Source organism: Aulostomus chinensis, chromosome 14 (assembly GCF_037954235.1).
Source record: "Aulostomus chinensis isolate RoL2024-O1b breed Wild chromosome 14, RoL_Achi_v1.0, whole genome shotgun sequence".
Taxonomy (NCBI): domain Eukaryota; kingdom Metazoa; phylum Chordata; class Actinopteri; order Syngnathiformes; family Aulostomidae; genus Aulostomus; species Aulostomus chinensis.
Window position 1 is genome coordinate 7,806,621 of NC_141333.1, and position 17,903 is coordinate 7,824,523.

Sequence of the window (17,903 nt, forward strand, 5' to 3'; positions counted from 1 at the left end):
TGCCTCCCCTCTCTGTCCTCATTGTGAAGGGACTCACTTCCTCTCCACTTGTACTCTGGCAGCGTGTGCTACGCCAGTTACGTGTGAGATGAGCGCCGTGTGCTTGCCCCCCTCCCAACCCCTCCCCGTGTGTTTTTCTCCTCTGGAATGTACAAGAGAACCCTGAAGGGCTGAGCAGGAGTCATGAAGGGAGGTACCGAAGAGAGGCCGAGAACAAGGGGAAGAATTTCCGGCTGCGGCCAATCAGACCGACGCTAGTGCAGCTAACCGCTGTTGTTTTGATGGTACAGTGTGATTATTTACACATAAGGGAAAGAGTTTGGGAGATTATGTGACTCAGCAAATGGGTGTCGGGTGAGTTCACACCCTTGACGCCCCCCCCCCGGCAGTCAGCTGTCTCGTGCAACGTTGCAGCAAGTGATCTATCGCGATATCTTATGGCGTGTCTTAGCGTTCAGATATTAAGCGATATGATAAAACACTATCTTATCAGTCACATGAAACAGAATCAGTCAGGTAACGATCTTTTAATCCTGGCTGTACCGCTAGGAGCATCACACACACACACACACACACACACACACGATGAAGGCAAATTTCTAAAATAAGGAGTTTGTTCGAGGTTTGTATTTCAACACAAAATGCTTCCAAGTCCAGTGACGTCAGACCTACTTCTCTGAGGTCTGAACTTCCCTAATTCTCATTTAGGCGTGAACACACCACTACATGCTGACTACCCCTGAAGCTGGCTAAATATTGAGAATACAAATTTTATTCACAGATCAAAATAACCTAAAATCAAAGGATTTCTAATTTAAATCAGGCTTATGAAAATGGTTTAAAGTCTATGATGTTTAAACTGTAAAGATACATATGGTAACATACTGACAACATGAAATGTTTTTTATTTATGGGATTTGTATTGATCAATCATGTATAATATGATACTGCACAGTTTTAACCACTGCTGCAGAAGTACAATTGAATGATGAAATATCTCAACAACAACAAAAATGCCCAAGGACAGCTCTGTCAGGTCGTCCAACCTGAGGCCGTGCTACAAGTTTTTCATTCATTCATTGAGAGATACTCTCTCAGATCAGCTGTGCTGATACTAAATTGTAAATCTGATACAATACAACCCTTGAATCAAAGTGTGGCACTGTGTCATTGCTACTCTCCACAACTGACAGCATGTTTCTTTTTTAGTACAAATGTACTGCGGGGGTGGGGGTTGCCTTCAGATTGCATTAGAATCTAATGCAATTATGTATCTATCTAATGATTAGATACATTAAATGTCCCATAGTCATAACTAAAAACAGCACTGTGTGCACACTTGTCCATATCTTAAACTCCTTTGTGTCGTAAGTGTAAGCACGTAGTAAGTGTTGCAGCTACTTACTCAGAAATTAAGTAGTAAAATAAAACAAACATTACAGCCTAGCCCATGTCCTCAGAAACAAACAGCAGCTGAGTTACTCATTCCCAAGGATATTTGAAGTATTTGAAAGCATTAGAAATGTCAAAATATTTTGGTACACACAGTTATGTAATGAGAGCAAAGTGCAAAAAAGGGAACAGAAAAGTGTTTTTTTGTTTTTTTTTACAAAACTGGATTAAAGTCAGAACAAAACAATATGTTGCAAAATCTTTAACAGCTCCTCCTGTGTTAAAAGTTGCCGGATTCAATTTCACACAAATGTGCTTCGTGTCATCCAACAAGCTGGAGCACATAAATTTTTGAGCGAGGCTAAGTCTGAACGTTTCCTACCAGAGGCAACTTACTTCTAAGAAGTGTACTCTGGGAAGGTTTCTAAGAAGAGGTGTAGCCAGTGCCTTGGAGCAGCGTGACCTACCAGAGAAAAGTGTGCAACATAACAGAGCAGCGTAAGACTGCACGCTCCTTCCAGCAGAGTCACCTGATCAGTGTCTGACAGTTTAATTTGACATGTAATATACTGTATGTGCAATATATGTACACATTCACATACAAAATACACTTATGCAAATGATATGTTAAATATAAAGCTATGAGAAATCAGAGGAGGAATGTTTCCTTGAGGAATGCTGCTGCTGTTGAATGCTGATGTACTGAGCATTAATTTATCTTGTTCTAAATATTGATTAAGCACTTACATTGTACTGACAAACGCTTGACAATGAGGAAAGCAAAACATTTGTAACAGGATATTTTTCTGCATCAGTGTTTTGAACTTTGCCATGAAAACCATTTAATAGTCATGACTTAAATATGCAAACCTAAGGTGAGATATTTGACTTGTCTTGGGTATGAAATCCCATTCAATTCCTTGAAGATGCAGGACTTGCACAAGAAATTGTAAGTTCATCCAAATTCAACAATATTTGCCTGCGCAGCATGAGTTTAAGCTGCCTTGCACACTGGTGGGTTACTGTGAGGCCACTAACAATGTGTGTTGAAATGTTTGTGGGGAAATGTTGAGAAAGTACGGAGGAAGATTTGAATGCAGCTTTACAGAACTGCAGACTGACCCTACACAAAATAATGTGTTCTTTAAGGGTTTAAATGCTACCTGACTGGTGGCTAACAAACATCAACAGATACCAACAACAGAGACACACCTCTTTTATATCATATTTCAAGCCCTAAGAGTGAGCCCTCCCCCCACACTGGCTCCTGAGTGAGTGCCATTCACATCTGAGATGAGTTTGTTGCCACCTGAAGCTATTTATGATGGCCCATCCCTCTTCCTTTTGCCCTGTAGTGACACGGACCCACCCCCTGCACTTCGATGTGTGATCTTGTTTTCCTTCTAAACCCTGCAACTACACCATGTGCTCCTGGCAAGGGAAAGTCAGCCAGCGCCTTGCGTAATGTTTGCTAGCATCGAGTGTATGTTTGGGGGGCAGAAGTTGAAAGGAAGGGGAGAGGCAGAAATCCTCCAGTCACAAGACTGTGAACTCCTGAAAACAAACCGTACATGGATTCAACTGGGACTCCCTTGATAAACATTACATTTATACAGTACGGAGCATGTTTGGGGACAAAGGATTATACTGATTTGGAACAGTGAATGGAACAAGTTGTCACACTGTGAGGACAAAACTCATGACTTTGTGTGTCAAATTATGACTCAGTTACTGTTGTATCCCAATGTGCATGTAAAATAATACTCAGAGGAGATTTCACCAGGGTTTGCCCTCTCAGCGCCTGTGTCAATATAACCATCTTTCATCTCTGAACATAGTATGAGCGTGTCATATCTGTGGCATCTCACAATTAGAAGATAGGTTAAGTGTGCACGCATTTCTACATCATCAGAGTTCTTGGATTTCTTTCATTATCACAACCTTGAGACAGTGTCTTCACCCTGGTCTGAACAGCTGCCTCATCAGACTCCAAAACGTGACAGAAGAACCAGGTTGCAACCGGTCAATGCGGTCCCTTACCTAGTCCAATATATATATTAGATTAAATAACGTGAGTTTATCGGTTTAATTGTTTTTGTGGTCTGATGGCCCATGCATCAATTACAGTTTTACTAAAAAATGCATTACCTCACCTAAAGCCAACAGATTTGAGATTGAAATTGGTGAGAAGAATCCAAATATTGCTGTTTTTGTCGGTCTCCTGAAAACCTGCCTAAAGTCCAGTTAAATAAGAGTCTGAGATGGGCAGAGTATTTGTATTTTTACATTAACTTTTTAAATAATGTATTTGAATCTGCATTAACCTGGGCTCTGCCCACTTTGAAGGTCAAAGTTATGTGTCGGCTTAAAGCATAAGAACCCGGAATAACACAGCCACAAATTCAAAACTACTCAGGGGAACTTTTAACACAAAACCATCATGCCCCTATCATCAGTGCTTTCATTTTGATACTTGCTGGTCACTTGTAATTAAGAACATTTTCACTTTTACTGGTGTTTTAATATCTCTACAAAGTTACGAGAGGTTATCTGCATGTGTTTGATAGCAGCAGCTGAGTCAAGCCACTGCCAGGTTTTGAACAGTCACTCCAGGGGATTTCTTTGAATATCCATCTCACCAAGGCCATTCATCACTTCTTGTAAGATTAACATTTAAAACATCATACATGAACTCTCATTGTTTATAGCCTCTAATTAGCCTAAAATTAGACACAAGAATGACTGATTGCGGTTTGGACGCTGGTTTCTGATCGTGATGACATCATTTCTGTGATTTTTACCTTTGTCATTGTCCAAACTGGTGGATCTTGTCTGACTAAATGTTGCAACAGTCCAGTGTCTTTCCACCTCTAAAGAGAGAGAGAGAGAGAGAGAGAGAGAGAGAGAGAGAGAGAGAGAGAGAGAGAGAGATCCTCCCTTTCACCAAAACAGCATACGTGCTGATTGTCTACCCACATCCATCCTATTGTGGGGCCTTTGAAACAAAACAGACATTTGGTTGTGTTCCTTTTCGTGTTGACTAATGCTTTTGTTCCATCGTCATTGTCCGTAAATAAATGCAATACAGCGCTGACATCTTTAAATATATGTATGTATATGAAAGCATAATTCGAGTTTAATCGTCTATACCTCGTAGAACGGCTGTTCAGCTTTTACCAAAGTGGCAAAGTGCTTCCCCGTGAACTAAATGGTACGCAGCCACTACGTCATGTTCTAGAAAACATGTGATCCATCTAGCCTGTTGACGCAGGCCGGAGGGAGGGAGGAGACGAGGAGGAGTCAGCCAGGAGGTTATAAAGCACCTCCTCCATGGCGTTTTCGTCACCTTCCACTCACCAACCATCAGGCGTTCCCCCTCGACCGTCCTCTGCGGCTGTTGAAGCAGTGGGTCAAACAACGACGCTAACACTGGAGCTGTAAAATTAACAACGGGGTAAGAAATCCAATATATTGTTAGCTTCAAATATCTGTTGGCTTCCGCAGGTTTTGGTTACTTGAAATTAGCTAATTTTCGGTTTATATATATATATTTTTTTATTTATTTTTTGCACTACATGTAGCCACGTCAGTTACTCCTAATTAACTGCAGCTAATTATCTGACATTAAAAATTCTTCAGTCATGACGGTCTCCTTGCGAGTTCGTTTAGCGACCATGTTCATGTTAGCCGGTGACTTGTTAGCTTCTCCAACGCCTCTGCTGTTTTTTGCAAACTGCAAACGGCATGGCTAATGTGTTTATCATAGTCAAACAGCCACACTACAATAACATTATTTGCATTAAAATAGCCGCCTAAGTCGAGACATTGAAATGCCTGCGTGACGGAGCTAGCTTAGCATAGACTGCGGCGCTGTGTTAGCTGGTGCTGCTCTTGTTTTTATTACCTCCTGGCTCCGTGGTCGACATCAGTAAAGTGTGCCAGGGTCTGTTATATTTAGTCCAGCGTTCGTTCATGTAAATGGTTTTCAAACTGAATATGTAATTTCTGTGAATGAAGATGTGTTGAATGATGTGCAACAGAAAGTTGATGCAGTATCTTTTCTCATGCGTCCACAGGGCTCCCGTTTAAAGCGCCGCAGCAAGCTGACCATCCGTAGCAGTGTGATCACTTGCAATTGTCTCTGAAACATCTCACTGTTTCGGAGAAGTGCAAATTGATAAACCAAAATAACCACTGCCGCCGCACAGCCTCCCCAAAAAAACCAACCCAAATCGAAGCAAAATGGTGCAAAATAAGATCACCGAAGTCACTGGATTCCACCGCTCTTTCAAGGTGAGTTTGCTGATGGTGCAGGGAAAACTATCATCATGGCTAACTATTTCTGCTGCACACATGTGAATATATATATATATATATATATATATATATATATATATATATATATATATATATATATATATATATATATATATATATATATATATATATATATAAAACTCACACACATATCTGTTGCCCCCTTGTCTCATGACTGACATACATAGCAAATGCCTGGCTATCACGTGAATCTGCAACTAATGAAAGTATGACTTGAGCCAGGCAACTCAGAGATGAATTACTGCTGATAATGGTGTCTTTTGCATGCATATATTCCCTCTGGCCTGACTCCTTTATGGTTGTAGGTGCTTGTTTTATAAGGTGGCTGACTATGCGCCACATTTATGGCTTTTTTGAAAGCTTTTGCCCAGCAGCTGTTCTGGTGTGTGCTTGAAGTGGATAGTTAGAGGACAGGAAATGCTGGATGTGTCTTGACGGTGTCTTTGCAGGTTAATTTGATTGCATACTTAACATTATTTATTGCCTTCTAGGGCCAAAATCCCTTTGAGTCAGAGGACTTCACTAAAAATGGATCCCATCTTATTGATTCGACATTTAATTTTGATTCCTCCCCAAGGCACGGTGGGTATTTATGATAACTGTACCTGTGTCTTGACATTATTTTCATCTTTGAATATTGTCAATGCATAATGGTTTAGTTGCACAAAAACTGATCTAGCTGTCCAGACTAGTTTCTCCAGTGTCATTTCTACCTTTTGTTAACAATGTGAAGTGTAATCTCCGCAAAAACCTGTAATTCTCAATTTTATTTTTCCTTTTCTTTTAAAAGAATGGTTTAAGTAGCATATGATGATATATTCAATGTGTTTTGACAGACATACCCTCCAGCCAGCCTATTGACATCCCCGATGCCAAGAAGAGAAACAAGAAGAAGAAGCGTTGCCGGGCAACTGACAGTTTCTCTGGACGATTTGAGGGTAACACAATTTGTTTGGCGTTATAAAAGCTCTTCATAGAGGGGGAAACTGTTACAACTTGTAAGGTTCTGCTGCTTTATGTGGATGAATATATTCCTGACTTGTTCAACTCCCTACCCTCAGATGTCTACAGACTGCAGGAAGAGGTACTAGGAGAGGGTGCCTACGCCAGAGTGCAAACATGCATAAACCTCATCACCAACAAAGAGTATGCTGTGAAGGTGAGACATTATTTTATTGTTGCCTCCTAAGAGTGTTATCTTGTCATTTTCCTGCTGCCAGTGTTTAGTTTGGAGTAAGTGATTTTAAATGTTTGTTTTTTTACTTTTGAGATATGAACAGGCATGGAACATGGAGGGAAGGATGTGCCATCACGTGCTATTTTAATAGTTTATATTTGCTTAAACTGAAGTAAAATTGGGTATTAGATGTGCAGCATCCTGTCTCCCAGTTACCAGCCATTCTTTAGTTAATGGGTTTGGGAACGTTTTTGTCTCAAGGCAGGATGTACCTTTTTTTTTTTCTTCTTGTCCTCCATAGCTCACTCTCTATAGCGTGTGTCTAGGGGCTCGCTCTGTTCAGCTACTGCTGAACTAGCTGCTGTTTGAAGACACTCCCCTCAGTTTTTTTTTTTTTTTTTTTTGTCAGTGAGCCTATGGCAGAGCTGGGAGGGAGATGCCCTCCCATTCTCTCTCCTCCTATTGCTTACCGAAGACGCTCATAGTGAGAACATTGTGTACTGCAAACTGTGCCAAAACAAAACCCACATAGAGAGGAAGGAGGGGCGCTAGTTGAGGGTTGTGACCCAGGGTGTTTACTCTGCTTTGTTCGCCTTTTTGCTCAGTACAGTTTGCCTTTTTTTCCATTTTCCTTCCCAAATAGGGTGTAGACTTAATACATGCACTAATTTGCTGGGAGTTCCTTATTGTTTGAGAATTGGTGATGACTGTAACTCAGTTTAAGGAACAAGAAATTGTGAAACTATATTCTCTGAGGAAGTGCAGAACAGTAGATCAGGCTTGTTTTTCTTTGTAAGAATTCCTGATACTTCACCCACTAATCCAACGGGGACACAGGATAAAAATCCCCTCCAAAAAATGTTCTTTCAACAAATTCCTGCATCTATCCAACAAGGTTTTTAAACAAAACTTTAGAGGCTTGCTCCCCATAGAGCAAGTGTCCATATCATACAAATGAATATTTCAAAGGTATCAATGCACAGATTTGGTCATTTGACCATGATCTTTTGGTATTGTTTACCATGGGAGGGTTCGGTAGATCTCCTGGGACACTGTAGATCTTGGGGGAGGAAGCACAAGGGCAGGCAGTTATTGTAGGTCATGTGGGTGTTGGAGGGGGTTCAGACTGCTCCTGCCAGATGTCCTGTCTCTCCCCTCCCCCTCCAGACAGGCTGAGTTGCATGTGTGGGCTTCTTGTGTTGCAGTTGCAACAAAAGGCTCAGCACCAAGGACGAGCAGAGGACTATGCATGTCTGCCTAACGCTTTGATTCCTTAAATATTCTGTCTTCTTTCCTTTTTTTTAAAATTATTTTTTTCTCAAACAAAACTGTCTTCTTAAAGATATAATTTCACAACCCCAGATATACATTTGGGACTGTGGACAGCCTTTTGTTTTACAGCAGAAAACAACCTTAAATCTAAACACTTCAAAACCCTGTCTACCCTTTTCATGTTTAAAATATGTTGGTTATCTTATATTTGACTGATAATATCTGGGGTGATACTATATGTGCAGATGTTATTATCAGGGCTGTAGGTTTGTATTGTGATCAGTAGTGCACTGATTGGCTTGTTTGTGCTGCTGACTCAAACTGGAACAGTGCAAGGGGCTTTGGGCTGCTCACAGGCCTCTTGTCTGTCCATTAATCCTAGACACACTGCAACTCTGGCCCCATTGGGCTTCAATAGCAGCTGTAATCCAGTTACCAGGAAGAGAAACATGTACAGCCTCCCAAGCAGACAATAACTAACCAGGACTGGAAAATTCAGGCCTTTTGCGTCGGTGTCAGCAGTCTATCTCTCTCTCTCGCTCTTGGCAGAGCTCTCTGCAGCTGGTGGCCCCTCAGTGGTTTAGATCCAGGCAGTGCAAAGTTATATTTAGAGAGCATTTTTTGTCGCTGCCGTAAACAGTTTTGGATTAGCTCATGAGATGTTTCAGAGGAGCGCTTATGGCTCCTTAAGAGCACTTAAGATTTAAATGTGGGTGACACATGAACGCTAAATATAGAGGTGCTGTGACTTGTTTCATTCTCTTTCTGCTGCATCCCTGGCAGCCAGTGTTGAAAGTAGGTTTCACCATTTGCATCGTTTCCCAGGGTGGGATAAATCTTTGCAGCCAGAAAAAATGCGGGTCTGGTTTGGAAGAAGTTACTGAGCACCCTAAATGGAACATGTAATCTGTGGGGTTTTGTGGTGCAGTGTGAGGGCATTCACCCAAATATTAACTTGTTGGGCTTAGTGTTTTTGCTTTGTAAGCAAACTGCTATAATAATGGACATCCATTCTGCAACTGTGCTCAGTGTTAGCAAATGTAATGTCTCAAACATTTATTTTCTCCTCCAGATAATTGAGAAAAGACCAGGTCACAGCCGGAGCCGTGTCTTCCGTGAGGTTGAGATGCTCTACCAGTGTCAGGGACACAGGTAATAGCTCCCCTAGCATGGCAGACATAATGTTACCTTTTATAAATGTAAAGACAGAGCTGCAAACATGTACCTGACATGGTACAAGTTCTTTTGTGCGTTAGTAGATGTATTCAAGAAGTTTCCACTGACTGTTTTGTTTTTTTTCTCCCCTTTTTGTAGTAACATCCTGGAGCTGGTGGAGTTCTTTGAAGAGGAAGACAAATTCTACCTGGTGTTTGAAAAGCTCAGAGGAGGTGAGTGAAACGGAGCTGCTTTAGGATACTGCCATCACATCCCTTGATTTGTATTTGAATATTTTGTAATGCGACTGTCAAGTTTCTTATCTGTAACCAGCTGTTTGTGCCTGCATTGGAAGACATTGCAGCTCAATTTCATTCCTGTAACTGGCTAATGTACTTTTATTTTCTGTGCTTTTAGGGTCAATATTGGCACACATCCATAAGAGACAGCATTTCACGGAACAGGAAGCCAGTGTTGTCGTGCAGGACATCGCCAGTGCTCTGGATTTCCTGCATAACAAGGGTAAGTCTACTCACAGACATAATTTTATCGCTTGAGAGAAGTACTGCAGCACATATCCAACAAGTGCGGCGTGTCTTTATCGTTACACAATCTTTGTATAGTAAATAAACTATTTCATAAGAATTGGTCTAGGCACATAAACATTACTTCAGCATCAGTTTTAACTGTTGGCTTACCTGTTAGTTGCAAGTGGGCTTTAACACAATACCATGAGTGGTCAGATCCATTTACAAAGAAGAGTAACTGATGGCTTGTTCTTATTTATTTGAAGGAATGGCACACAGAGACCTGAAACCTGAAAATATTCTCTGTGAGGATGCAGAGAAGGTGAGTTTCCAGCAAACAAGTTTCATCCCAGTTTAAAGGGTAACTAATGCCGTGATAAAAAAATAACTGCAGGAAGATGGAGACCACAAATCTTTGTAAAGATAAACGGCACTATAGTGGACATACCCCACTACAACTATATTCACAGTAAGAAGCTAATTCAGTGACCTTTTTTGATTCTGAGCTTTCTTCCCTTTTGTCAGATTTCGCCAGTCAAGATTTGTGACTTTGACTTGGGAAGCGGGATCAAACTGAACAGTGACAGCTCTCCCATCTCCACCCCTGAGCTCCTCACTCCTGTAAGTTCATCTGCCTAACATTTTAAATAATAGTACAAATGTGCATGCTGCATGGTCTTAATCACTGTCACTACACAGTGATACCTCTGCCAATTGTGGATAAATAGTTTGCTTTCAGGCTGTAAAACAATGTCTTTATCAAGTCTAAGCTGGCTGTCGATTGAGCAACAGTTGACTGTTAGTCACAGCAGTTTGCTGATTGGCAGAAGTTGAAGATAGTTGGTATTTTGCTGTTTCTTTGATACATTGCTTCCTGAATGTCCTTACCCAGCACCTTTTTTGTAAGCTTTATCGCGACCATGGTATCTGTAACACATGGATAGATATCCCTCAGTTTAATGTCCATGTGCTGCTTATCAGTTGCAAATACTGAGGCCGGTAAGTTGGGGGTTATGATTGTTTAACCCCATGCTATCGTCACAACAAATATCGCTGTGTAGTGCCCAGAAAAGTGTGACGCTTGCAAAGAGGTAAAGTGGGTCTGGCTTGAGCTCTGTGTGTCAACACACAGTCTGTTGTCTGTGGGGCTGGATAGATGGACCACAGCAGGTGAAGGATAGCGGTTTAGCCTGCAGGAATGTACTTGGCTGGGTGGGGGGTTTCCTACTCTGGTAACTTCAGCTTCCTTTAGTAGAACTAATGGAGAGCTGATCCCAGGGCTATTTGAAGGACAGTTGGCTTTGGGCCCCGAGGCCACACGTGCCGGTCTACACACTATCTTTGATATTAACCTCATTAAATTGTGTTAAACCCATTAGAAACTTTTTTGATTTTTACATAAAACTTTGACCTGATCCAGTGCAGAGATTTCAGTGGAAAAATTTATCCCAGAGGTCATGACACATTGTGATGGCCGTGGAATGTAATAAGAATGGAGGGAAAGCATTGTGACACTTCAAGGCCATGTCCTGTGGCACAATGAAACAAAACACGCACTCTTGCTTATTTCCCTTTTCCCTCTGTGGTATGAGAGAGAAAAACATCCACCCTCGCTCTGCTTTTAGTCTCCGCCCAGTGGCCCCAACCACACTAGTGCTGCTCTGCATTTTCTTTATGTCTGTTATACAAAGGATATGCACAGGGTTTGTTCTAGAAATGTTAGTCTTATCCCCCGTATACCTAGCAACTGAGTAGTGATTGGTCAGACCAGTAGGAGGGGGAGGGTAACTGGGAGGGACAAACACCCAGTCTGCTCATGCGCCCTGGCTTGTTTTCTTTGCCTTGATCAGGGGAACAGTGTTATCTGATTTTCATCTCTCTATTGGCACTCTCACTGCCCCCTCCTTTCGCCACATTCCTACAGTTGCTGTTGCACCATATAATCTGCTGTTGATTTATTGCTCATGTTCCTGATTCTACGGAATATGTTAAATTAGCTCAAGCCAATGGTTCTTAAAAATGCAAGCAGGGGATTTGTCTGTGTTCTGTTATAAATCATAATGACTAGGAACACAGGAAAGAGGAGAGGGACCTTTCTAGGGACAGGCTAATTTTAGTTTACTAAGAACTCGGCACAAGTGACTGCCTGTCTGCTCGGCATGAAATAAATCTGACTGCTCAAATGTCAGAGCTCATATGCAGTAGATGGGAACTGTGTGTAACAGAACACAGAGGTACGACATAGAAGCAGCTTAGCCGGTTAAGAAAAATTAAGATACTGCCACCATCCTCAGAGATCTAGGTGCAGCTGCATGACGACAGTAGGTATTCTTGTAATCCTATACAGATAATCCGGCAGTTTACAAACAAGCGGAGGTGTGTGTCATGGGTGGCGTCAGTATGGTCTGACTAGTCACATGGCTTTAGGAAAGCCCCGGGTTGCGGTACCAACAAATCATGCGTTTACAGCAGCTGATTAGCTGCTATCTGCAGCTTGCAGGAAGGTTGGAGGAGGCAGTGACTGATGTAAGTTCAGAAGATGTTTGCAACAGCAGAACAGAGGGGACAAATTAGAGGCTGTATCAGAGAGCCTTGATAGGGTTATTTCACTGTGCCCTAAGCTCTTATCAGTGGCAGTTGCAGGCGGTCCCAGACTGGCTATCTTGACCCTAACCTTAGTTTTGGGTGGGTTTTGTTTCAAGCTTGAAGCCTGATAGCTTTTTTTTGATAGTATTACTATCAAAATTGCATTTTTGTTGAGGGCACCTTGTCAGCAAATATGATTGTGTTCTCTTTGCTTTCTATATCCACAACTTGCAATTGGCCTGTATCCTGGTTCCAGAAATGTTGGGGGTTGGGATTTTCTCTCGACAGAAGCAGCTTTGTCTGAGATGAGATTCCTGTGCAGCAAATTTCATTACATAAGGGCGCAGACGGGTGGAGGAGGAGTAAAGAGACAGCTGGGATGTCGTACCCAGATACAAAGGAACTGCTCAATGTAAACAATGTATGCCTACAGATGGAAGATATAGACCCGAGGGTTTGCTGGGTACAGGCCAAAGACAGCACAATGCAAGATGTCTACAGCTGTTGTCTATAGTTTAGGGGGTTTATTTAATGGACTGATATTCTTAGATCAACCTTCTTTTTTCTTTTTTTTTTAATACAAGATGTTTCTCAATCAAATCTAAATTATGGCTGCAAAGCTTTTTTTTTTCTAGTTCACAAATATGTAAAACTATAATCTTCTCTCAGGTCAGTGGAGTGGGACGCCAATGAAATGCCTAATCCTCAAATATCCGAGTGTCCTGCTGAACTCCCGACCTGTTTTTCTTTTCTGTTTCTAAGTATTATTACGGCATTTGGTGTTTTTACAACTTATGTAACCGGCGAGGGCTCAGCCCAGTCTCTGGTTCTGCTGGATGGCCAATCCTTTTTTCCATGTGGAGTGTTTGGCCTAATTTCTCCCTTAGCTACATAACAAGGCCGCGTCAGAGCTGAGCCTACCCTTGCCCTCAGCTCATTCTGCATGGGCTGCTTTCAACTGTGGTCAAAGCATTGAGTCACGGCTGCTGCGTACCCACACTGACCTACCTCATTATAGCTCTCCCTCCTTCTAGCGCTTTAATGAAATTGGACACTATGTTCTTCCCTAAGCATCCTAACACATTGATGAAAGCTGAATGGTGTATTATAATAGGACCATCACTACAGATAAACATGTGAATGTCTCATGGTGGGGGCACTGTCCCCAAACCCAAGCTTAGGCCCCAAGCTTTAACACTTGCAACCACGAGGTATCAGCTGAACTTAGGAATGAGAGCAGCAGTCAAGAGAAGGTCCTTTCTCGCCAGTTATTGCTGTTTTTTGTCATCCCTTAGGCTAACAAACTTGTTGTGTACTTTTTTTTTTTTCAGTGTGGCTCAGCAGAGTACATGGCACCTGAGGTGGTTGAAGCCTTCAGTGAGGAGGCCACAATTTATGACAAGCGCTGTGACCTGTGGAGCCTTGGAGTCATCCTCTACATCATGTTGAGTGGCTACCCACCTTTTGTGGGACGTTGTGGTGGTGACTGTGGCTGGGAACTGGGGGAACCTTGCCACACTTGCCAGGTAACATTGTACTCATTGCCTGCATTTCTGCTGTTTGTCAAAGTTAATATTCAGTTCCAAGACCAAACCTGACCTGTAAATGTTTATGTTCATTTTCAGAACACTCTCTTTGAGAGTATCCAGGAAGGAAAGTACGAGTTTCCAGAGAAAGACTGGGCTCAAATCTCCTCAAGTGCCAAAGACCTTATATCCAAACTTCTGGTTCGGGATGCCAAAAACCGCCTTAGTGCTAGCCAGGTGCTTCAGCACCCCTGGGTGCAGGGGGTAAGTGTGAACAACCAAACCATCTCTTCATGTTTAAGGTAATGGTTGGTGTATGTATTGACACATTTCTTTCTTTTCTTTGTGTTAGGGTGCATCTGACACACTGTCAACCCCAATCTTGCATCAAAGGTGAGAGGGCCACTGTGTTTTTTGATGCTTTAATCTAAAATAGTTATTGATGATTTTCCATTGTTTTCAATGCCTTTTTTTTCTTGCCCATCAGAACCAGCAATGCAAGGGATCTGACATTCTTTGCTGACAAGGCCATGGCTGTGAACCGGCAGCTGGCTGAACAGGATGGCATGGAAGAACAGCAGCAGCAGGACACCCCGTTTGTGGTCACTGCTGCCGGCTCCTCAATGCGCCTCTCTCCTCCTTCCAAGTCCCAGCTGGCCAGGCGCAGGCAGCGAAGCAGCCAACCCAAGGGTGGGCCTGTCTCCGCCGCTGAGCTTCGCCAGCTCTTGGCCCCTCTCGTTATTGTGGGAGACTGTGCCTGAACTCTGTCAACCTGACCTCCAACCTTCTGTTCAGATTGAAGTCCTGATCCAAGATTGTCCTGATGGTCTCCCTCCCCAGTTCAGGCCCCCTCTCTCTGACTCTAGCTGGCCTTGGTTCCTCTGCCATTCAGGCTTTTTTGCCTCGCTGTAAAGGAGGATGCTGCTTGCAGCTCTTCCTCTAAATGCCTTCTGATCTTCTGCAGCACTTCTGAAGCACATCAGCCCAGGGCCTGCAACTAGCACGTCCAGGTTTCTTTTGGGGGGGGGAGAGGGTAATGACTTGGGGGAGAGAGAGAGAGAGAGAAGTATTTTCTAAGTTATGTTCTTTTTTTCATACAACTCTGTTCAGAAGAAATCAGAACACTTATCTTTGAAACTAAGCTCAGACACCAAAGGACAACCTGTTGTGCTGCTCCCACGTTACAACTGGATCCACTGTGAATTAAGTTATGTGGAATGTTCTCTTTGCCTGTATGTATATGCATGAATGGTCCATCTGCAGATACGTACAAGCTTATGCAATATGCCAGGAGGATGGCTGTTCCTGTCTTGAAGGGATTCAGTATAAGGGGTTGGAAGGCCTGTAAGCCAATGCTGTCTTTGCCTGGTGCAGTCTGTGTGTGGCTGGGGACTCTTCAACTTTTTTTTTTTTTTTTTGGACTCATTTTAAAATCAATATCCCAAACTGAGCCTGTTGTGTAATTTGTTGGAGGTGAAACCGGCTTATCCACCTCAGTGGCCATGCAGCTACAAGAAACAAGTTTATCTGTACCAGCCGTGACGTAAACATTGTGCAGACTCTTCCAGTTGGCCACGATCTAAATGCTAACTGACCAGTCGCTGCACCATCAGCGTCTGTAAAATAATCACTGTTAGACTTGCTCATTAGTCTCAAAGGTTATTCTGCATGGCCACCTCAAAATAATAGTGGCTCAGCTTGCTCTGAAGAATCTTGAATATGTTGGTACAGACCGCACAAGTAAAATGGGTCATTGTCCCTTTCCACATAAAGAATTGATGTGTCCCCTCGCCACAACCAGCACTTGTGATTCCCCCCCCCCCCCCTTTTTTTTGTAACTTTTTTTTTTTTTTACAAATTTATGCATCAGATTTGACCTTTCATATTTTGTCAGTAAAGGTTAGAAAATCCCTGTCTTGGGGTTTGAAAAGCACATTTTGGCCAATGTGACACTATTGTCATTTATTTCAATACAGTTATTTGGAGCATCTTTTTTTTTTTCCCAAAGCTTTCATTCTATTTTTTTTTTTTTTTGATGAAACATCCCTTTTCAAAATAATGACATCACAATTAAGAGGCAGGAGATTTTTCTCTCCCAAAAACAAACAAAACATTTAAAAAAAAAAAAAAGAAACATTCCACACAAAAAATCTAAAAAAAAAAAGTCTTCCACAGACGTGTAGCTGTATTAAGTTTACCTTTTTTTTCATGTTTGAAAACTCCATGTCAATGTGCCACACTGATTTTTTTTTTTTTTTTCCTTTTTTTGTATGGCTGTCGATAAGCTTTTATTTTCTACATGGTAATTATCATGGAGGTGCTGTTGAGTTCAGGTGAAACACAGGATGTTTTCCTTAAGTTTATTTCTATTTTAATGTTTTGCGTTTTTAAAAGTTCAGAGTATGAGGTGAGATGGCGAACGTTTTAGTTGAGCTGGAGCGTTCTTGCCCAGCACGTTTCTTCCTCATCTTTTTTTTTTTTTTTTTAATGTTCAAAGAGTTGGCAATTTCTTTTTTTTTTTTCTCTTCATCTTCAGATTAAGTTAAAGCTCACGCTGAGACTGACGGGTAATGGACTGGTGATGAGGTCTCACAACACTGTAGCCATTTCACCAAAGAGGGTTCAGGTCATGACATTGAACATTTAAGCACGACTCATCACCCAGTGAGAAGTGAGGATAATCCTCTGATTGTCCATGTCCTGTTGCCAGCACTGCAGTAATGGTACTCTGGAAATGGTTCCCTTGGACCCATTCATGCTGATAATAGGACACTGTAATAGTTCTAACTTCCTACAGATGCATCGTTATGGGGTTTTATGTCTTATAATAAGACTTACTTGAATTTATGTATGCAGCTGTTTCTTCTCCATTTGGGAAACTACTAATTCTAAAAGCATTAAGCTGATGATCAAAGCAATCTTGGGGTTTTGAAAACACCTAAATACAGTTCAGTATTCTGCCTTTTTCTCCCTCTTTGAGCATCAGACAAGTTGGCCCCTACTTTTTTTTTTTTTAATAGGGTTGGATACTCAGAATCGCACACTCGGCCATACTCTGTAATATCCTAATGGTGTAATAAGAGTTTTCATGGTCATGACCATTTCTACTTTTTGTCAAATGGCAGTTGCTTTTGGACTGCCTTTTATTGGGGAATAGGGGACAAAATGATATCCTAAGCCTCTGTTTTTATATTGTATGTCATTTTTGAAGTAAGGAAGTGGTTAAAAACAAATCAGTTATTCATCAAAATGACAGTCTTGTCAACCTCCCCAGAATTTGAATGTAGCCCACAGGCGAAAGCATTTACAATCCATCAAAATTGATCCAATGTTTTATAAATTCGTGGACACGGCGTGGGGTGACGCTGATTCCGTCTGTTCGTAACAGTCCTCATGCTAAGGCCTCTTTGAGAGTCGATGCCTAATTGTTGAACCGTCTGAATCGCTCCCCCCAACCAGTTTGTCCGTTTGAAGAAATTTGACATTAATACATCCATAAGTACAAAAATATTTTTGATTTAAAATAAGCACTTTACTGTACCATGTGAATGATTGCAGTTCACTCAAGGCAACATTTGACTGTTGCTACAGAATTTTGTATTGTTTTTCTAAAAAAGAAAAAAGCAATAAAATGCTTTTAAAAACACTTGTCTTGTTACTGTCTTCCAAGTTTTTTTTTTGTTTTTTTAAAGCCCTAAGGGGTAAAGTGCTCTCTCTGATATGCTTCTTCCTGCTGTATCACCAGTTTTATATTAACCAGCATTCTTATCAGTCTCCAAGGCTGAGGCCATTTCATCTGATGCAGTGCCATAAATCACCTTATCAGTACCACCCCCTGGTATCTGAGCTGACTGTGTCACGTGTCCTTGGCTGTTGGTAAATATGATCTCAGTCGACACATACGCTGAAATGTGACAGAATCTGGTTTCA

At 41.8% G+C, this 17,903-nt stretch overlaps 1 protein-coding gene across 1 annotated transcript; it reads left to right on the forward strand.

Moving 5' to 3' along the window:
* Positions 1–4,710: 4,710 nt before the first annotated feature.
* On the forward strand, positions 4,711–16,852 carry mknk2b (MAPK interacting serine/threonine kinase 2b). Its single transcript, XM_086225512.1, has 14 exons — positions 4,711–4,846; positions 5,469–5,685; positions 6,222–6,312; positions 6,567–6,668; positions 6,792–6,889; positions 9,252–9,331; positions 9,494–9,567; positions 9,752–9,856; positions 10,128–10,183; positions 10,387–10,482; positions 13,779–13,973; positions 14,073–14,237; positions 14,326–14,366; positions 14,461–16,852. The coding sequence occupies exons 2-14, from the start codon at positions 5,635–5,637 to the stop codon at positions 14,732–14,734; spliced, it is 1,428 nt and encodes a 475-aa protein (XP_086081638.1). The 5' UTR covers positions 4,711–4,846; positions 5,469–5,634; the 3' UTR covers positions 14,735–16,852.
* Positions 16,853–17,903: the final 1,051 nt, after the last annotated feature.